The sequence below is a fragment of the Phacochoerus africanus genome, chromosome 10, assembly GCF_016906955.1.
Source record: "Phacochoerus africanus isolate WHEZ1 chromosome 10, ROS_Pafr_v1, whole genome shotgun sequence".
NCBI lineage: Eukaryota > Metazoa > Chordata > Mammalia > Artiodactyla > Suidae > Phacochoerus > Phacochoerus africanus.
The window spans coordinates 116323235-116345448 of NC_062553.1; the positions used below are offsets into that span (position 1 = coordinate 116323235).

Here is a 22214-nt window from a genome sequence, read left to right on the forward strand (position 1 = left end):
ACCTGGGAACCAGATATATATACTGAAAAGTTATAAAATAAATTATTTTTTATCTTTTCCCTCTAAAATACATGTTTTATTTTGTGTTTGAAACAGTACAAATTTCAAACCTACATAGTAAGATTGCCAAGTCACGAACTTAGAAAAGAATGAGGTAGTTTGAGGGTTTTTTGAGTTTGATTTTTTTTTTTTTGGATTTTGTCTTTTGTCCTTTTAGGGCTGTGAGTTTGATTTTGACAAACAATTTTTTTCTGAATGAAGACTAGGTCATTTTATGTTGTTTCAGAAAGTAATCATTTTATGCATTCCTCTTTTTTCTTTTTCTTTCTTTTTTTTTTTTTTTTTTCATTTTATGACCACACAGGCAGCATATGGAAGTTCCCAGGCTAGGGGTCAAATTGGAACTGCAGCTGCTGGCCTAGGCCACAGCCATAGAAACACCAGACCCTAGCCACATCTGTGACCTGCACTGCAGCTTCCGGCAACACCAGATCCTTAACCCACTAGATGAGGCCAGGGATTGAACCCATACCCTCACAGATGCTGTGTCAGCTTCTTAACCCACTGAGCCACAATGGGAACTCCTATGCATTGCTTTTTATTTCTGCTATTTAAAATATTGAGCCTAATTTAGGAAGATCAAATTGTATCTCTTAACATAGTTGAAAAGATAGCTTGCAGTGCTATAATCTAGATTTTTTTCTGTCCACTCCTTAAAGCAAGTGCTGGAATTGAATAATTTTGTCTAAATAATTGAAATTATCTGAACAATTTGGTTAAAAATATTTCCTTATATTATCCAGGTGATAAACTGGCTTTTTGTCTCTTACCTTAAGTGACTCTCAGCACCCTGAGCATTAAGCCATCCCCTCATCTCAGGCAGCAGCAGACCTGAGGAGAACATTTTTAGAAGTAAATTTCCCCTCATTCAATCTCAGTTCCCAAGATTCTCTATTTCCATTCTTACCATAAAGTGTTTAGTTGTCATTGAAAGAGAAAGGAGCTCATATGAATTAGTTAATACATAAGGACTCTGCTTAAGGAAAATTAGCAACATTTTGGGAAGAAAAAATCTGAAGTATTTTCTGCTTTGGAATAATAAAGCAAGCTTTCCTTATTAAATGGTCTTACTATACCTGTATCTATTATTGATTTTGCGTTTTTAGATACCATATGAATTCATACTAAGAAGAAATCAGAAAATGTTAAGATTTATTACCTTTGGACTATAGATAATCTAAAAAGATTATGCAGTTAGACTGCTTGCAGCTTTGCTGATGATGAAATTAATAGGTTTATGCTTACTTACAAGCCAGATACTAAGCTAAACACTTTACATACATCTAATTTATTCTTTTAGCAACTCTGACTTAAATCAGAGTTTGGCAAACATTTTTCTGTAAAGGACCAGATAGTAAATATTTTAGACTTTGTAGACCATCTGGTCTCTTTCTCTGTCACAACTACTTAGTTCTTCCGTTGTAGCACTAGAGCAGTCATAGGCCGCGCACACTTGAATGGGCATGGTTGTGTCCCATAAAACTTTATTTACAAAAACAGGTGGCAGGGAGTTCCTGTTGTGCCTTGGCGGGTTACAAACCCGACTAGTACCCATGAGGATGCTGGTTCAATCCCTGGCCCTGCTCAGTACGTTAAGGATCATGCGTTGCTATGGCTGTGGTGTAGGCCAGCAGTTGTAGCTCCAATTTGATCCCTAGCCTGGGAATTTTTAGGTGTGGCCCTAAAAAGCTGGGGAAAAAAAAAAAAAAAAAAACACGTGGCAGGCTGGATTTGGCCACAGGCCCAAGTTTGCCAATCCTTGGTTTAGATTATCTTCATTACATTCCGTATTATCCCCTGAAGAAATTAAGACAGTAAGATTAATAATTGTCACTGTCACACAGCTAGTAAATAAGGATGTCAGACTTTATGCTCAGGTTTGCCTGATTCCAGAGCTCATGTTCATAACAATTAACTGGCCTACTAGGAATGGTTCCATGTTGAAATAATGATGTGATTTCTGTTTTTGGTTTGTAACTAGGCTTTTGCTCTTGAAGTTATTAAATCTACTCATGAATGTTGGAAATCATTGCTTATGAAGAAGTGTGATGGAGGCCCTATTAATTGGTAAGAATTTGTCTTTTCTATGTAATGTTATATTATTATTAATTGATACTAAAGAGTCATATAATACTACTCAGATCTGATTTTTTTTTAAGAGAATTACATTTTCTTTTTCATTTAAAAAATGTTTACAATCTGGCATTGCTGTGGCTCTGGCGTAGGCCTGCAGCTGTAGCTCCTAGAGGTAGACCCCTAGCCTGGGAGCCTCCATATGCCGTGAGTGAGGCCCTAAAAAGACAAAAGACAAAAAATAAAATAAAATAAAATAAAAAAGGTTTACAGAGCCCCTAGTTATAAGGCATTACCAGGTGCTAGGCACTCAGAAACTAGGAATTGACACAGTCCCTTTTCCCAAGGGATTTATACTTTAGTGGGGGATATCGTCAAGTAAACAGGCATTTAGTTATAATACATTGTAATGTATATAAATATGGGTTAAAAGAAATAGGGACTTTTCAACATGCAAACTTATGGTTATTTACTTTGTGTGATAACTATCATTTCTTGGTAAGAACAGTAAAAAGTCTTCTTATCCAACATGATCTGGGTCACCAGCTGATTGATTAAGGGGGATTAAACAGTGGTAACATATATTTTGCTTTTAAACATTTTATTTTGCTTTTAAACATTTAAATGTCTATTTACTTATCAATCTTTGGATATAGGGCTAGGACCTTTTCTGTATAGATTCCGTGGAGGTCATATATGGTCTAAGTTAATATATAATAGAAAATAAAGATCATGTCCTTAACTCTTTATACTTTAAAATGCTTATAAATTTTTAGGGTTCTGTTTTCTAACCTTTTACCGTTGTCTTACCCAGACCTGATTTAACACCAAGTTTTTACAGTGGTTACCTTTACTGAGGCTCAGTGGTGTTTACAGCCTTAGTCCTTTCAGATCTTAGTGTTCATAGAAGCAGTTCTCTTTCCACACTCCCTTCATCAATGAGCGTAATTACAGCATAAATTATGAAATTATGGTAACAAGGGCAACTGACATAAAAGGTTTAGAAACAAAACCACGGACTCTTGGTAAGCCTAACTGTAGAAAGCAGAAGTACACAGAGAGCAGAGTCCTACCCAACTTCCCTGTGCTCCTCTCTGAATCAGAAGAGGTTGGGAAGCCATTCACTCTTTCAGCTGATACTGCTTGAGGGTCTCCTGCCAGGTACTGTGCTGATATTAGGATTACTGCCATGAATACAATGAATAGAGTCCCTGTCCTTTTGAAGCATAAAGTCTGGGAATCAAGAGAGACGTTACAGAAATCATCAAATAAAGTAATATGGAGTAAAGGATGAGTCCATCGCAAGGAATATTTTACCTAAGTCATCAAGAGGTTTGTTGCCCCTGAGCAAATGCTGGGCATGATCACTTCATGCTCTGTTTCACTTGCAGGCTAGAGGAACAGGCCAACAGGTTGGTCTCATCCCATTTTTCTTGTCTCTTAAATAGACCAGTCTCTTCTTTTCAGCACAGTCTTGAACTTTAGGTAATTGTTTGTAACTTAAATAGTACAATTTATTAATAAGAAAACTGAGTATATTTAAATGTCACCTACCCCTCACTCTCCTAGTAGCTCCTAGACTGAACTCTTCTTTATGGTCAGGTATTCGAAATCAGATAATAATGTGATGAGCTCCTCTAAAAAGAAGGGGTCTCTTAATTGTCCAGAGAGGTGTCTGCTTGTTCTTTGCTTTCATCTCCTTCCTAATGATACTTTCTGAAAAGCTTTTGCAATCTTTGATGGGACTTCTTTGGTTCCCAAGTTTCCTGAACTGCATAGCTAGTGTACATTTCAGGTTAGTTTTTCTGTAGCTTGATATCATTCCTTCTGTGCCAATTCTAATTAGCTTTACTATCTCTATGCTCTGCAGTCACTTTGTTGTAGCCTCCTAGGTAATGATGAGGATTATATTAACAATAAGAATTGACTGTTCTTGAACTCTAATATATTACTTTTCAGGTTCTAAGTGTTTTGTATGTGTTACCTAGTATTCATTATAAGATGCGTATCATTATTACAGCCATTTCACATGTGAGGAAATTGAGGCCATAGAGAGAGTAAGTGACCGCTCTAGGGTCTCACTGTGTGACGGAGCCAGGGTATAAGCCAAATTTCAGACCTACTCTCGTAACAGCTATATTCTCATTCCCCATTTTCAAAGAATACAATAAAATAATTCAGGATATAAGTTCCTGGATATAAATTTTATGCATCTAGATAATCTGAAGTCAAGATCTTAAGTCTTTCAGCTCATTTTTGTCCATCTTAACTTTTTATCACTACTTTATCTTCAAAATATATTCATAATTTTTTATTTCCTCTGTCTTTACCTAATGAATTGCTTCTCTCAGTTCCTCTAAAGGTACTCTTTTATTAATTAGCAAACCTCCCCCTTTCCTTTTTAGCTTGTTTTCCCCCCTCAATTCAGTTTAGGTCTGAGCTGAAAACATTTATCATCAATGGCTTTGATTGCGTTAAGGTTTCTTCCCTCTGTTCCCACTTTGGTGAGAGTTTTTATCATGACCGGGTGTTGGATTTTGTCAGATGCTTTTTCTGCATCTGTTGAGCTGATCATGTGGTGTTTGACTTTTCTTTTGTTGATGTGGTATATGTAATTGATTGATTTGGTATGTCGAACCATCCTTGTGAACCTGGGATCGTGGTGTATGATCTTTTTTATGTGTTGTTGGATTTGGTTGGTTAAAATTTTGTTGAGAATTTTTGTGTCTATATTCATCAGAGATATTGGCCTATGATTTTCTTTTTTGTTAATATCTTTGGTTTTGGTATTAGGGTGACAGTGGGTTCATAGAATGTCTTTGGGAGTGTTCCTTCTTCTTCAACCTTTTGGAAAAGTTTAAGAAGGATGGGTATAAGTTCCTCTTTGTACGTTTGGTAGCATTCGCCTGTAAAGCCATCTGGTCCTGGACTTTTGTTTGTGGGGAGTATTTTTATTACATATTCAGTTTCGTTTCTAGTGATCAGTAAAAGCGCTTTAATTTTTTAACTCACAAACTGTTACATTGCAACTATCTCCTGTTTAATATATTCTCTATAGTACTGTCAGAATTATCTTTGAAAAATACAGATGGGATCATCATTTTTATGCTTAATCTTCTTGTGGCTCCTTCAATTATAGGATCTGATCCAGTGCTTCTCTACATGAAACAGTATGTCAAAACCTACTTTTCCAGCCTCATAATCTGTCCTTTCCTGTCTCACTGTCTTTCCCCCATGAATGCCTTCTCATTCTTCAAGAATCAGTTTAGATGTCACCTCCGCAAAGCATTTTCCTTTCTTCTGGGCAGAATTAACTGTGCTCTCATATTACTACTATACACTCCTCTAGGTAGAACTTAAAGTGTTTTATTTTTTTTATGCTCTGCATCAGGTTTGTACCTTAGCACTAGTGGCAGGATTTGGCATATTATAGGTAGGTTAAACATGCTTACTGAATTTAAAAAATTATTTAGATTAATTTTTTAAAAAATACATTTTTTCACATGTATATATTCTTTCAAATTGTTTAGGTCTTGAAATCGTTTCTTTTACCTTTCCAGAGGAAGATGTATTTGATTTATATATGAATAGCTCTAATTCTTTTAGCACTAGATACTTTACTTCATTGTCAGTTTTCTTCTACCAATTCTGAAGGTTATGGTCCCAAGTCATTGTCGTTCTTCTCTCTTTAAATTTTCTCTCTCCTTTTTTCTTGACAACTTTGCTTTAGAATGAAAAGCCTTGACAAGTCCAAATCCTGAGCACTATCTTTGAGGATTCTCATGAAGTGTGGGCCTTGTCTGATTTAGGATTATCCCAAAGAAAATCATCTTCTCTTTACTAAAAGTCTGTACTGCTGGCCTGTAAATTTCATCTTTTATTTATCTATTACTTGCAGGTGATATTCTGTTTCTTCTTATTTAATCAGTATTCTGCTCTATTAGATATATATTAATATACCTTTTATTATTTTTAAATGAAAGTTGGTTTGTTGTACACAGAAAGTTCGATATTGATGATCTTTTGCTCTCATGTCATGTCTGCTTATTTCAGTTCAGCCAGATTTTAGGGGAACAGTGTTTATAAATTTAGAACAAAATATTTTGTGCCTTATTATAAAAAGGAAAGCAACACATTCTTGCTAGTTGTTTTTTTGTTTTTTGGTTTTTTTTTTGTCTTTTTGCCATTTTTGGGGCCGCTCCCGCAGCATATGGAGGTTCCCAGGCTAGGGGTCGAATCAGAACTTCAGCTGCCAGCCTACACCAGAGCCACAGCAACGTGGGATCTGAGCCGCGTCTGCAACCTACACCACAGCTCACGGGCAATGCCGGATCCTTAACCCACTGAGCAAGGCCAGGGATCGAAGCTGCAACCTCATGGTTCCTAGTCGGATTCGTTAACCACTGCGCCACGATGGGAACTCTGCTAGTTGTTTTTAATCTCATAGTAGCCACTATCAGTAGTTATCTTTCCTTTAAGTGATTATACTGTTTCTCCTCTTGTAGGTCATGGTCATAGTTGGAAAGCTAGAAAGAACGCTAAATACTGTAATATCCTTGGGGGCTCCGTGGGTCAATACTGTGTCCCCAGCATCTAGAAATGTCCCTAACACATGATATAAGAATAATTTTTTGAATCAGTAAATAAATATGAATCAGTCTTAACTTTTTATATAAGGGCTAACTCAAGAGAAAATGAAAATATTTCTTGATGCATGCCTGCTGTTACATTCAAAGAAAAAATCACATCATTAAATCTGAGGACAGTGTATTGCAATCCATACTGCATTCTCTTCTTTATTAACTAAAAGGATGTTAGTGAGGAAGGTGGCTGTTTTATAGCAATAAAATGCTTTAAAAAGGGGCGGCGGGGTGGCTCCTGGAGAAATAGTAACCAGGAGCTTTGTAATCTCTCCGTTTATATCAGTATATCAGGCACTTATCTCCTAAGTCCATTTGTATATACCTTCCCTTTCTTTCTTAAACAGCCATAGTAATGATTTTTCCAAAGTGAAAAGTGGCAGAGCCTGTTGACTTTCCTTGGTTCTACTGGTTACTTGTCAAAATATTATATTGGGGGTATTTTAAGACAATTCAATTTTTAAATGTTACAGCACTGGCTTTAATATTTCTTTCTTTTCTAATATTTCTGTTGATGGTTTTTCTCTGTTGTAGGAGTAGAGAATTGCTTTAGAAATAAGTTGTCAGGTTTAACGCCCACTTAAATTTCAGATTTTAATACAAATGTCTCATGCAATTCTTGGGACCTACTTATACTAAAAAATAATCTGCTGTTTGTCTGAAGTTCAGACTTAATTGGGTGTTCTGTGTTTTATCTGGCAGCCCTATTTAGGGAAGACTGTTCTTTCATCATCATTTTCCCAGAATTCCCAAGGTGTCTTTCACTTTGGTGTAGTTATAATGTTAAAAACTTTGTATATAGCGTATTTAGTGTCCACCCTGCTTTCTTCAGAGGCTAGTGCTTAAGACTTTGCAGTGTCTGATTGTTTTTTGCCTTGCTTTTTTTTTAATTAATTTAGCTTTGACTTTCTTTAGAGGAAACATCTAATGTATAAGGCCTTACCTTTTTTCAGTTTTTAGCTCACTTAAACATGGGTTGTGGAGAAGAGAGTACAAAGTAGTTTAGTGTTGAAGATGATAATGCCAGCTTTCATCAAACATCATCATTCATGCCAAGAATGAAAACATTCCATATTTTGAGTCTGGAGAAAAAGCAAAATGACCACTTTCATAGTCGCTGTATACCCAGTGTCTGATTGCAGACAGATGTAGTTAAAAAGATAAATAAATAACCAGACAAGTAGGCAGATCTTTTTATCATATATAATCCCATTATATTTCACAAAGCCATTTCCAAAATAAAGATCCACTTGGGGAGCATGCTTGCCCCTGTGCATGTGTGTGCATGTGTGTTTCATCTATTAATTATCTCCTTTAGGATCTGCTAATCATTTATTCCTTCAATTTTGAAAAATTAATTTGACTTTAACTCTCTTCTCTACTACCTTTCTCTGTTATCCATTTTAATATGATTTCTTTGATGAAATTTTTAAAAATCAGACTTAATACACTTGAGCGGAACGACGCCTTTGCTTTCATCTAGGAAATAAATATGTAGTGGGTAGCCCGCTTGTGGAAGTAACATGCTAGTAGTCTCCATTGAGTGGGAAGGCTTTACTGGTCATGGGAGGAGCTTCTGTCTGTGCCGTGCTGAACTTCTTCACTTGTATGAAAACTGAGTTTTCATGTCGATATGGGTTCCTCTTATGACTCTTAGCTTTATCGTCCATACTTGTCTGAAAAAGATTCCACGACATCTTTCTGCAGCCAGTTACAGTGTTTATCACCTCCCTTTCTTCCCCATGGTCATCATTCTGTGGGCAAATTTGGTTATTCTTTTCTTTCTTTTTTTTTTTTAATTTTTAAAAAATTTTTTTTTTTATTTTCCCACTGTACAGCAAGGGGGTCAGGTTATCCTTACATGTATACATTACAATTACATTTTTTTCCCCACCCTTTGTTCTGTTGCAACATGAGTATCTAGACAAAGTTCTCAATGCTATTCAGCAGGATCTCCTTGTAAATCTATTCTAAGTTGTGTCTGATAAGCCCAAACTCCCGATCCCTCCCACTCCCTCTCCCTCCCATCAGGCAGCCACAAGTCTTTTCTCCAAGTCCATGATTTTCTTTTCTGAGGGGTTATTCTTTTCTTCAGTAAAGTTGAAAGGTAGTGGAATAGACTTTTATATATACCAGAAGATTATCTAAATTTGTGTACTATCATTTGATTTTTTTTAAAAAAATTCTTGAGTGTGCAATACCGTGGAACACTTTATATTTACAACTTTGCCTAAAGAATGTACAAGAGGAGTCCCATTGTGGCACAGGGGAAATGAATCCAACTAGGAACCATGAGGTTGCAGATTCGATCCCTGGCCTCGTTCAGTGGGTTAAGGATCAGGCATTTCCGTGAGCTGTGGTGGCGGTCACAGGCACAGCTCAGACCCTGCGTTGCTGTGGCTGTGGCGTATGCCGGCAGCTGTAGGTCTGATTCAACCCCTAGCCTGGGAACCTTCATATGCCATGGGTGCAGCCCTAAAAAGCAATAGATAAATAAATAAATAAATAACAATGTACAAGAATCTCAGTTGTCCTTTATATTCACCCTGGTTCTTTTTCAAGGTATCTTAATCAAATTCCTGTAGTGCTGTAGCATTCAGGATTAGAAGATCTTGTCTCATTTGGGGAAGTGGGGTGATGAGTGAGTGAATGAGTGTGTGTGTGTGAGAGAGAGAGAAAGAGCGAGAGATTGTCAAGTGAGATTCAAAAGCTCAGTAACTATTGGCTGGGATCATACTCTCAAATGTAAAGTATTTGAGGGTTGTTTTTCTTTTTTGGGGACTGCTCCTTTTTTATGCTGTTAAATAATAACATTCTCTTTTTCCCACCAGCACAAATGTACAGGTATGCGATAGCCCTTTCCACTGCTCTCAAGAGGAAGCAAGATCATTAGTTGAATCGGTAAGGGGGAAATGTGCAAGGCATCCTTTAATCTTATAAAAAAATGTCATTGGGAAGTCTAGCAGAAACTCTGAAAAATCTAACAGTGAAATGTATGCAATCTTTTAGGAAGCATAAAGTGTAAAAGTAACATTAAAATTATTTTTTTATCCAGAGAATTTAAATAAAAGACCTTAAAATCTTTTAGTTGCATTTCCATTTTCTAAATTATATTTATCATTTCACTAACTTTGTATGATACTATTTTTCACCAATTTATTGTTGTTGAAATGAGTTTGTTGTCCTCCATACTGTGCCTGTTCCCATGAATTATCCACCGTCCAGTGTCTGAACTGTGACTGGCTGCTGATACAGGCATATGTATTTTGGCTCAAGAAAAATGAAATAAATAAGTCTCTTTTCCTTTTTTTTCCCTGCATTTAGTTTGGTTACCTCACAAGCTTTTCTTCTTCCAGCTAAGAAGATACTCTTAGATTTTTACATGTCTTAGTGATAATGCTGCTCAGAGGCAGTTGAATTTATTAGTAATGTAATGCTTGATTTGGAGACCACTAAATAAGAAAATTCAAATTTAGGCAGTCAAGTAATATTGCTATGTAAAGTATGTTCAGGAGTGATTTTACGATAGAAATCCCATTTATAAATTTAGAGGGCTTTTGTTTGTTTTCCTTAAACTGATTATTAGATAGAAACTAGTATATTTAGATTTTTACTTCAGTAACAACAAAAATATTTGCTTATAATAGCAGCTTTGAGTTTTTTGTCCTCTAATTCATCAGCTATTTAACTAGTGCCTGCTATGTGTCAGTATTCTAGGGGCTGGGAATGCAGTGTTAAACCGAAGATATAAAAACCTCTCTCTTCCTATAGCTAACATTCCAGTTGGGGGTGATGGATAATAAATAAATGCACAAGTAAAATGTATAGTGTTTGTGTGTGCGATAAATGCTGTGATGAAAAGTAAGCTGGGGAGGATAAAAAGTGCCCGGAATGAGATGGCAGTTGTGATTAAAAAGGTAGCTGGGGACAGCCTTACCAAGGAGAGGACTGACCTGAGTCAAGATTTGTAGAAGGTGAGGGACTGAGCCATGTGGCTCTCCGAACGAAGAGCCTTCCAGGCTGCAGCCCAATGGCCATGAGGCAGGTGTGTCCCTGACCTGCCCAAGAGATAACCTGGGAAACCACAGTGGCTGGTGGAGTACAAAGAGTCCAGGGGAGAAAGGAGGAGATGAGATTGGAAATGCATGGATCTGCGGTAAAAGTGGAGGCAAAGTATTATGAAAAATCCTGTAAAATACCCTGTAAAGACTATCTTAAGAATTTCACTTTTTATTCTGAGTAACATGGAACCATTGGAGGGTTTTTGAACTTAGATTTGAACAAGAGCGAACTGGCTGCTTGGTGAGAACCAGCTGTAGGGAGGTGAGGGGAGGTGCAGGGGAGCCGTGATAGTAATGCAGACTGCAGTAGCAGTTTATTTTATCCAGGATTTCAAATTTATATCTATGTAGATTACATTCTGAACTTAGTTCTCATCAATATTTATTATTCTTTCAGAAAAAAAATAAAGGAAAATGGGTAAAACTTCTAATCTTTGTTTTAGTAGTCTCTCACTGACCTCCGATTGACTATCGACTATTCCATTTATTTTAGTTTTGGATTTATAAATGATATAATAGATACTTATCTTAAAATCAGCTGCACGATTAAAGTTTCTAATTTACATCTTTTTAAAAAAAGTATTCCCTGTCATATTAGTAGAAAAGATCTCTTAGAGGAAAATAAATTGGAGAACATGGGTATACTCTAGATAGTCAGATTTAGGGAACAAAATTAGAATTCAAAAACATTAACATCCAGCTTTAATTATTAATTACATGCTTTGGTAGCTAAAGGGATTTCACCTTTAAAATTTTATAAGTCAAAGAATTACTCTATTAGTAGTCTCATTAGTGATTCAGAAGCCCAGATTAGGTAACACTTTCTCATGAAGATTTTATCAACTTGTAATAATGAAATTTTTTGGAGTCAGAGGATTTTGACTTGGTATTTTATCTTTTCAGAACCACATTGAGATGTTTGAATCAGAATGGGTTAGGCATATGTTCCCAGATCTCTCTCTTTTGCTATATACCAAATGTTTCGCTGATTTCAAAGTATTGTCAGCATTTGTTTGTCCGTTGCGGGCTCACAGAACTTAAATGTTAAAGTCATCCATCAAACTTGTTCATATTCAGGCCGCATTAATCCTGGGCCTGTATAGAAACAGATTATAACCCCAAGGTTTAAGTGGGCTTAGAATAAGTGAACTCATTCTAACAAGTTAATCAACTTAGATAATATTATCTTTTTTTAAAATAAAATTTTAGGAGTTCCCGTCATGGCTCAGTGGTTAACGAATCAACTAGGAACCATGAGGTTGCAGCTTCGATCCCTGGCCTTGCTCAGTGGGTTAAGGATCTGGCGTTGCCGTGAGCTGCAGTGTAGGTTGCAGACGTGGCTCGAATCCTGAGTTGCTCTGGCCCTGGCGTAGGCCGGCAGCTACAGCTCCAATTCGACCCCTAGCCTGGGAACGTCCATATGCTGTGGGAGCGGCCCAAGAAATGGCAAAAAGACTAAATAAATAAATAATAAAATTTTATCGAAATATAGTTGATTTGGTAATAATATCTTAAGACAGACATGTAGATGTTAAATTAAATTTGAGTTTGAATTAATGGTTAAAACAAGGCCAGATATTAATAGGCATTTTTACTTTGTATATTGACAGAATATTCAGGATGAGTTTATTAGGTGAGATTTTAGGATAAAGTAATTGCTTTGGTGAACAGATACTTTTAAAATACTCAAGGATAAGTAATGGACTAAACTTTTAAGTGATTAATAGGACTGTTGCAGGAAGCATATACTAGTGAACATATATTGATCAAAACACAGTTAAATGTAATAGCATTGAAACCCCCTCCCAATCACTAACTAGTCACCCAACAAATAAAAAATAGTGTCACCATAGCGAGAAAAATAAAAGTCAGCAAGCTGATGATTATTTGGAAGCATTTTGGAAGCAGAATGGAAAGTATCTACATAACTAATTTGTCATGCTTAAGTTAGAGGTCTTAAAAGAATAGTTGATCTGAGGAAGATAGGAAGAATTGAAATGGTCGAGAAGATTATGCCACAGCCACAGCAACGCAGGATCTGAGCCTCATCTGCGACCTACACCACAGCTCATGGCAACACCAGATCTCTGGCCCACTGAGCAAGGCCAGGGATCGAACCGGCATTCTCATGGATACTAGTGACCCATTTCTGCTACACCACAATGGGAACTCCTGGCAGCTTTGTTTGTAACAGACAAAAATTGAAAACACCTCAAGTGTCCATCAACAGGTGAATGAATAAACAAACTGTAGGATGTTCATATGAGGAAGTACTCAGCAATAAAAAGAAATGAGTTATTGACACATGCTACAACATGGCTGAATTTCAGAAAAATGTAGAGTGAAAAAAGGCAGATGTAACATGCATATTGTGTCATACCATTTATATAAAATTTTAGGATATGCAGACACCAATGTATAAGGATGCAAAACAGTTGATGGCTTGGAGGGTTTAGGAGAGAGGGATTACAGGCCCTTTTATTACAGGGACAGGGAGAAACTTGGGGATGATGGTAGATGGGTTTATTATCTTGACTCTGATAATGGTTTTTGAGTTTGTGTGTATATGTCAAAACGTATGCTATACACTATAAATATGTTCCGTTTGCTTCATAGCAGTTTTAGTCCAATAAAACTTCTTTAAGGGGGATAAATGGTTTGTTCTGGAGTCAGACTGTGCCCAACCAAATCCCAGCTCTTTTATTCATAACTTGAGGCAAATTATTTACGCCTTGGTTTCCTTATTTATAAAATGGAGCTAGTGATAATAGTATCTTCCTTGTATGGGGAGCTTTTGTGGAGAATTGAATGAGATCATCCAGGTGAAATGGAGAGCAGCTAGAAAGTATTAAGTAAATGTTGAATTTTGTTGTCACTGTCATTATTAGTGCTGTCAGGTTAATTTTCCCAGAGAGAAAACCCTTCTGTTCCAGTCTTTTGAATGCTTCCAGTGATGAGGATATCACTTCTTCATAAGACAGCCTGTTCCATTAATGGACAGTGGAAAAGTCAACCTAACTAATTTTACATCATTCTACAAGAATTGTCTTATTTTCAGAGACTTAAATAGGAAGAAGGTTAGGGAGAAAAAGTAAGTTAGTTTCCACAGCATAATAACTTATTGTAATACTTAACCACTTCTCCCATCTGGGAATTTTTTTTTTTTTTCCTAAAGTTCTCCTGCATGCTTCTGCTTAAGCATTTTCTTTGCATCCTGCTCTCTGAGAAAATGGAAGCCCTATGGGCATTATGCAAAGTTGGGGGAAGTTTGAATTGGGTAATCTTGTAAGTTTCTCTAATATTTGGTGACCATAGTCAGTTTACTAAAAAAAAAAAATTGAACTTTGAAAGGTCCCATATGCAAACTCAGTGCCTGTAGGACGGAGAGAAAGAAGCAGCCTCACTGCTAAAGGAATGCTTAGTTTCAGGGACCCAGTCCCATGATACGGTGAACCCTTACTTGTGATGGTGATGGAGAACATCCCCAAATGGTAAAACCTTCTAAAACTTTGAGGCTGGAGTGCCTCCCAGAGGAGTCTCAGTAGCCTCAGTCCAACTTGGTTTTGCCTTCACAAGAGCAGTCTCAGGCAAACCTGGAGCCCATGAGGCTGGGAGGTGACAGTGCTGGTGGTGCGGGGATGCACAGGGCGCAGTCCCGTGAAGGAAAAGAGGAAGCGGGAATTTCAGCTTTTATTAAAAGGATTATTCTGGAGTTCCCTCGATCCTTGATTCCCTTTTTTGCCTCTTAAAACTTCACTGCATTATGTACTCAAAGATGGACAAAGGAGATGAAAAGTAAAATAAAATTTTTTAGCTACTAGCCAATTATACACATTCTTAAAAGAAAGAGGAAGTAGATTAAACTATATAAACTTAAAATATATTTTGTTTATGGGTAACTAGGAATTGGTCGTATTTCACTGGTTTCTTTTTTTTGTTGTTGTTCACTGGTTTCTAAAAAATCAGAAATGTGAAAATAAAATGAATATAGCTAAGGGAGATTAAGAAATAGTGAGAGAGATTAAGAGGTACTAAACTTGCAGTTACAAAATAAATGAATTATGGGGATGTACAGGCAAGTGAATAGTCAGATAATGTTGTAGTATCTTTGTATGGTGACGGATGGTAACTAGACTAATCACGGTGATTATTTCGTAATGTATAAAAATATCAAATCACTGTTTTGTGCACCAGGAACTGACATACTGTGATAGGTCCTTTATACTTCAGAAAAACAAACACAGTCGTAGAAAAGGAGATTAGATTTGTGGTTATCAGAGTTCAAGGGTGGGTGAGGGAGAATTGGGTGAAGGCAGTCAGAAGGTACAAACTTCCAATTGTAAGTACACATTACGGATGTAATGTACAACGTGATAAATATAATTAACACTGCTGTATGTTACATATGAAAGTTGTTAAGAGAGTTAATCCTGAGTTCTCATTACAAGGAAAAATTTTTTTTCTTTAATTTTGTATCTATGTGAGATATTGGATAGTCACTAAACTTACTGTGAAAGTATCATGATTAGTCAAATCATTATGCTGTATACCTTAAACTTACACATTGCTAGATGTTAGTTATATCTCAGTAAAACTGGAGGAAGGAAATGATGAATATAGAGTAACTGCCTTAGGAATAAAGGAAACATAATTCATGAAGAAAATACGTAACGTAATTTAATTCATCTGAAACCCTGCTGCACCTGAGTAAAAAATCAGGAACTTTTTTCCTGTAAATTTTTTTTTTTTTTTTTTTTAAGAGCTGCACCCATGGCATATGGAGGTTCCCAGGCTAGGGGTCAAATCAGAGCTGTAGCCTCTGCCCTATGTCACAGCCAGGTCCACACTGCATCTGCAGCCTACACCACAGCTCACGGCAATACCGGATCCTTAACCCACTGAGTGGGTCCAGGGATCAAACCTGCATCTTCATGGATACTAGTCCGATTCGTTTCCACTGAGCCACGACAGGAACTCCCTCTTTTTAATTTTGAATACTTATAATAAAGTGAAAGGACATTAACCCTCATACACAGTAAAGTAAGATTTTATATTGGTTCAGTGTATCATGTTCGTTAATTAATTTGAGCAAAAGTAACTTGCAGGTGATAATGCTTGTGGGAACCTGAAGGAGCACAGAGCAGTTATATTCATAGTTCCTATTAATTTAAAACACAGTTTATACATGAAGAGGGACAGAGGCTGAGACCAAAGTAAGCCTTCTTTGGTTAATAAAAGAGGAATACCTTGATCAGAGAACAATAGATTTGTTTGAAAGGAATTAAAGGTAAATATTCATGAGAAGTATTTTTGGAGTGGGAAAGGGGAGGGGATAGCACTTTTAGAATGAGAGTATAAAGTAATAGTTTCCTGGAAATTTACCTTAGATGAGCAGAGGATACCCACGTACTTCCCCTACTGAGAAATTAGACACAAAGAACTGAAAACCCTTCGTTTCTTACAAGGAAAGCATCAGGATGGCGACTCCTGAGGATGAGGGTTGGAGTTAGGTCTCTTTGAGATGCTACTCTTTGCTTTTCTTTGTTCTTCCATTTTCTATAAGCAAGTGTTATGTTTGTTGATATGTTTAAGAATCAGGAAGTTGGAGTTCCCGTCGTGGCGCAGTGGTTAACGAATCCGACTAGGAACCATGAGGTTGAGGGTTCGGTCCCTGCCTTTGCTCAGTGGGTTAACGATCCGGCATTGCCCTGAGCTGTGGTGTAGGTTGCAGACGCGGCTCGGATCCCGCGTTGCTGTGGCTCTGGCGTAGGCCGGTGGCTACAGCTCCGATTCAACCCCTAGCCTGGGAACCTCCATATGCCGCGGGAGCGGCCCAAGAAATAGCAAAAAAAAAAAAAAAAAAGAATCAGGAAGTCACTGACAGTAGGTGAAGAGTTAAATAGCTGATTTGTATCAAGAACCAGTTGTTGTTTTCAAATTTAGATGTCTCTCTGTCTCTCCTTTGGCGTGCATTAATATGGAAAAATGTAAAGAAAAATTTACCCCCAAACTTTAATAGTTATTATCTGAGTGTTAGACTTAACTTGTGATGTTTTCTTTTATATAAGGCTTTACATTCTGAGTATACTTCTACCAACTAAGAAGTATAATTTCAGAGTAAAGAAATAAAAACATCCTGGGAATTATTTTTAAAATGAAATGTAGTGTCAAATGTTCTAGCTAGAGTAGTTTGTCCATTTCTTTTCTGTAATGTTTTTTAGATTAATGAGAAGCTGCTCAAGTATTCTGTTTTATATATCATACATTTCCTTCCCCTGAAATGTTTGGCAGCTCCAGCAAGAAATTTAAGCAGGAAATCTAAAGCAGCTAACTTTCCAACAAACTTTATAATAGGTGCCCTGCACAATTTAAAGAGCTAATGTTTTCAAAGAATTAGCAAGTTACTCTGTTTTATAGTCTATTTAGAAAAAGAGGGCCTAATCTCAGGATAATTTTTGCATTATAGTGTTATTTTCACATCCAGATTCATTTCAGTTCTGCTGTCTTCAAAACCAACCATGGTTAAGTGTTTTCTCTGTGCTAGGAAGCTGAATAGAATTTTCTTGGTTTTTTGGAATACTTGGAAAATCTCAATGGTGTCTTACCTAAAATTTGTACAGAGGTCTTCTTTACATTACTACACCAATCCTTTTGTATATAGAGAATAAAACAAAAAAATAACCCATTTGTGATTCAGGGGAATGGATTTGCCAGCATTCTGTGGAGAAATAATAGGGGATACATATGAAGAGATTGTTAAGGCTTGGTGGAGTGGGATGGCAGGCTGAAGACCCAGGAAAGCCAGTGATGCAGATGAAGTCCAAAGGCAGTCTAGTCTGCTGGAGGATTCCCTCTTGCTTGGGGAGGCTGGTGTCTTTCTGTTCAGGCCTTCAGCTGATTGAGTAAGGCCCACCTACGTGGAAGGCTATCTGCTTTTCTAGAGCTCACCAGTTTAAATGTTAATCTCGGCCAAAGCCACCATCCAAGTTTACACATTAATTATTATGCAGGATATTTTAATATGGCTGAAATTTGCATTTTCCTGCTGAGTTGTTCATCTTAAGGACTGTCCTTAGACCTAAGCAAGGAAGGCTCTGCTTTGGGTCCTTTCTAGAGGGCCCTGCTTTGGCCCTCATCCAGTCATGTCCTGACTCACAGGGCAAGGCCAAGGGACCAACGTTGGGTGTTCACCAGGAGCCCAAACTCCCCCATTCCAGACCCACTTTTTAGCTTCCCAGGTCCCTGGAATTCCTTACCCACATAGCTGCAAGCCTATTTTCAGGATCTGCGCAGGCATTTCCCCAAGCCCACACTCAAGACTATATAGATTCTGAGCTCACCGTTACTTCTGCAGGGGCCTATGGATGGCTGTGGGGAGGTAAGGGTTACATAGACGTGTGAGCTAGCGTTTCTGCCCTTGTGCAGGTTAGGCCTTCAACGCAGAATAGAACCTGGGTAGCAGGGGAAGTGGGCGGTTGAGGGCCATGTGTGTCTTTTCCTCACTCGGCCATGTTTAGGCAGTCTCTGAAGTGTCCAGAATCTTAAACAAGAGCTTCCAAGTCAGTACAAAGGTATATTTATCAAGGTAGTAGAATGGAACAGTTTTTATATTCTATCCATCACTTAGTTTGATTTATAGCTTTTAAGTCTCAAGTATTTGGTATATGATTCTCCATTTGTACATTAAGATAGATCTTTCCTACTGAGGATGAGCAAATTCAGAGAATTAGAAATTGAGTGTCAAATTTGAAATCTGGGAAGTTCCCGCTGTGGTGCAGCAGAAATGAATCTGACTAGTAACCATGAGGTTTCGGGTTTGATCCCTGGCCTCTGACAGGGTTAAGGATCTGGCGTTGCCGTGAGCTGTGGTGTAGGTCGCAGATGAGGCTAGGATCCTGCATTGCTGTGGCTTTGGTGTGCCAGCAGCTGTAGCTCCAATTCAGCCGCTAGCCTGGGAATTCCATATGTTGCAAGTGCGACCCTAAAAAAAAGAAGGAAAAAATTCTAATCTGAAAAGTGTGTTATAAAAGCAGGGTAGTGCTTATTCCTTAGGGAGAAGGGTTAATGATTGAGAAAGTGCCTGGCATGTTCCATTTGTCAATTTGGGTGATGTTTACGTGGATGTTTATTCTACTATTCTTGGGCTCTGTGCATTCTTCTCTGTGAATAATGGATTTCCCAATAAAATGTATTAAAAAAAAACCTTTGAAATGTACTGTTCTTAACTAGGAAAATAATCTTATATGGATAGATAGATAGGTAGATTGATTGATTTTTTTTTTTTTAGGGCCACACCCATAGCATATGGAGGTTCCCAGGCTAGGATTTGAATCCGAGCTACAGCTGCTGGCCTACACCACAGCCACAGCAACATTGGATTTAAGCTGTGTCTGTAACCTACACCACAGCTCACAGCAATGCTGGATCCTTAACCCACTGAGCAGGGCCAGGGATCGAACCAATGTTCTCATGGATACTCGTCAAGTTTGTTACCACTGAGCCACAATAGGAACTCCAAAATCTTACACTTTTTTCTGTTTGTTTGTTTTTTGTTGTTGTTGTTGGTTTTTTTTTTTTTTTTGTCTTTTTAGGGCCACACCAGTGGCATATGGAGGTTCCCAGGCCAGGGGGTCAAATCAGAGCTACAGCTGCTGGCCTACGCCACAGCCACAGCAACATGAGATCCTAGCTGCATCTGCGACCTACACCACAGCTCACGGCAATGCTGGATCCTTAACCCACTGAGCGAGGACAGGAATCGAACACATGTCCTCATGTGTACTAATTGGGTTCATTAACCACTGGGCCATGACGGGAACTCCCAAAATCTTATGTTTTACAGAAACCTTTCTTTCACACTTGTCTACCACAGATCATATTACATCTATTCTAAGAATCTTGGCCCAGTCATCAAATAAACCAAAAATTTAATCACTTTAGAAAACAGCTAAATAAGTTATATAATGTGTGTGTGTGTGTGTGTGTGCGCGCGCGCGTGCGCACGCATCTGCGCATGTGCACATATCTTTGAATGTGCGTGACAGGTTTTTGTTGAAGCAACTGAAAGAAAACCTCTCTGTTCTTTTCACTTCACATTCTCAGTGGTTTCCATGGATTAATGAGAGAAAATGTTTTCAAGAATGCTTTTTTTTTAACTCTAACTCTGTGGTTTGTTCATCTGAAAGAATGGGCAATAGCAATAAAAGACAAAGAGGAGGAATTCCCATTGTGGCTCAGCATGTTACAAACCCAACCATTATCCATGAGGGTGCAGGTTCAATTCCTGGCCTTGCTCAGTGGGTTAGGGATCCAGCGTTGCCATGAGCTGTGGTATAGGTTGCAGTTGCGGCTCGGATCCCACATTGCTGTGGCTGTGGCATAGGTCAGCAGCTGCAGCTCCGATTCAGCCCCTAGCCTGGGAATTTCCATATGCCATGGGTAGAGCCCTAAAAAGCAAAAGCAAAAGGCAAAGAAGAGTATTCACTTTTTTCAGATTAGAGAACCATTATGTGTAATTTTTGTTCTATAATTTAAGGAAAAAAAATTCTGGATATAGTTTCCACATCTAAATGTTATATCATTAAAACAGAGACTTCCTCTGTTCTTATTTTTCAGGTGTCATTTTCACTGGATAAAGGAAGTAAGGAAGAAGGTATGGTGTATGTTGGTTCTTGAGGAGCTAGATGTGTAAATGTATTTGTTTACAGTAGTAGAGACCCTAAAAAACACAATAGGTTAATTTAAAAATTATGTGAACTATGTGAAATTCTTTTAAAAATAGTCATTAAGATTTTCAGTTGACATCAGTTACTTTCTAATTTTAGAAAATAAGGAATGCGTTTATTACTTTGAGGCTAGAACGTAGTTTGATTTTCCAGTGACTTTGTTGGTGAAGTACTGCGGTTCCAGTACGTTCTGATAAATGTAGAAACTCCAAATGTCTGAATTTGGGGCATTTCTTTATTACCTATCATCATTTTAATGACTCACTCATCTAAACTGAGGTCTTAAAATTAAAATTCGTAGTAGGTTTTAACATGGCATTGTTTGATTACCATTATTTGAAGCTGTTTTGAGAAAATGTTCTGTGGTAAAAAAAAATCTCAAAATACAAGCATGTGCACATATCATTTGTCTTCAAAATATTGCAAAGCTTTTACCTTTTTGTTTTAATATAAAACATTAGAAGAAGACTCAACTTGCACATTTGGAGAAAGGACAACTATTTGCTGTGCGTCAAGTTCTGAGATATTTAGAAAGGAGCAGATCTATAGATGTGACTTCCTGGGAAGGCAAGCTGTATTCCTTATGGGGGAAAACTTAACAGCCTCTTTTTGTGCAGTGCTAGCCCATCTTGGGTATGTGACTGGCAGTCAAATTTTACAGTGGAGTTTTCCTAGACCTTTCATGCTGTAGCTAAAACACTAACTTCCGTGTTACTAATAGAGACTACAATGACCCAGAAAGATGTAGGAAATTAAGTGGGATGGCTATAGAATTTTTAATATAGCTCTACATAAGGTCTAAGCCAAAGGAGAGAAAAGGACAAGAGTTCAAAGGTGAGTGGCTTAAAGTCGAGAAATGTGTCATACTAAGTTCCGATTGTTTTTATCTGCCTAAATTCTTCCTAAAGGTCTAAATTAAATTTGTCTTGTCCTTCCTTCCCTCCCTCTTCACCCTTCCCTAACACCCCACTTCCCCCATTCTAAACACAGATCAAGTATGGCACTTCCTTGGCAAGTGATTGGAATGTTGAAGTTCTGCCATCAGGATTCCCACCCCTAAGAACGGCATGACTCCATCTCCCCTGAGTGCTAGAAACAGGCAGATCTATGAGAACTAGCTAGTTTCCTGTTGAAACTTCTTTTTTTTTCCCCCAAATTTTTAACGTTTGCAATGTGTAAATAAATATTGAATTTTTTGAATTAGTCTCCTTTGGATATTTATTGAGATGAAAGATTCTGTTGAATTTCATAGCAGAATTTTAAAAGCGTTGAGTGTTGACCAATTCTAATTTCTATGCCTGAAGAAACCCCGTGACTTTATTAGCTTTTATTTCTGTGGGTTATTGTAAGAATTAATAAATTTAGTACATTAAGATTTTGGTAGATAACATTTTTCTCATTTTCATACCATGCTATCTCCTTTCAAGTCCATTGCTGGCAGAAACTTTATTTAGCCAACCTCTGTCCTCTTATTAGTCCTGTATAAATGTGCTCACGTCTATAAAGGCTCTTTCCTGTAATTTATGTTGGAGGTCCTAAACTCCATTTGACTCTCATCGAGTCCTCACATCTCTGCGGTAATGACCCTCAAGTCTACATAAGAGGTTGACGTCTCCCTCGGGGGTCTGTCTGTTGGACATCATCTCTTTTAAGGC

At 37.6% G+C, this 22214-nt stretch overlaps 1 protein-coding gene across 2 annotated transcripts in view; it reads left to right on the forward strand.

The window, feature by feature from the left end:
* PPA2 (inorganic pyrophosphatase 2) overlaps positions 1 to 21759 on the forward strand; it is an 84635-nt gene extending 62876 nt beyond the window's left edge. For both annotated transcript variants that reach the window (XM_047798636.1, XM_047798637.1), the window contains 4 exons: positions 2042 to 2127; positions 9605 to 9674; positions 20450 to 20486; positions 21550 to 21759. In XM_047798636.1, the coding sequence (XP_047654592.1) occupies positions 2042 to 2127; positions 9605 to 9674; positions 20450 to 20486; positions 21550 to 21578 (222 nt within the window). In that variant the 3' untranslated portion in view covers positions 21579 to 21759. The remainder of the gene's footprint in view (positions 1 to 2041; positions 2128 to 9604; positions 9675 to 20449; positions 20487 to 21549) is intronic.
* Positions 21760 to 22214: the final 455 nt, after the last annotated feature.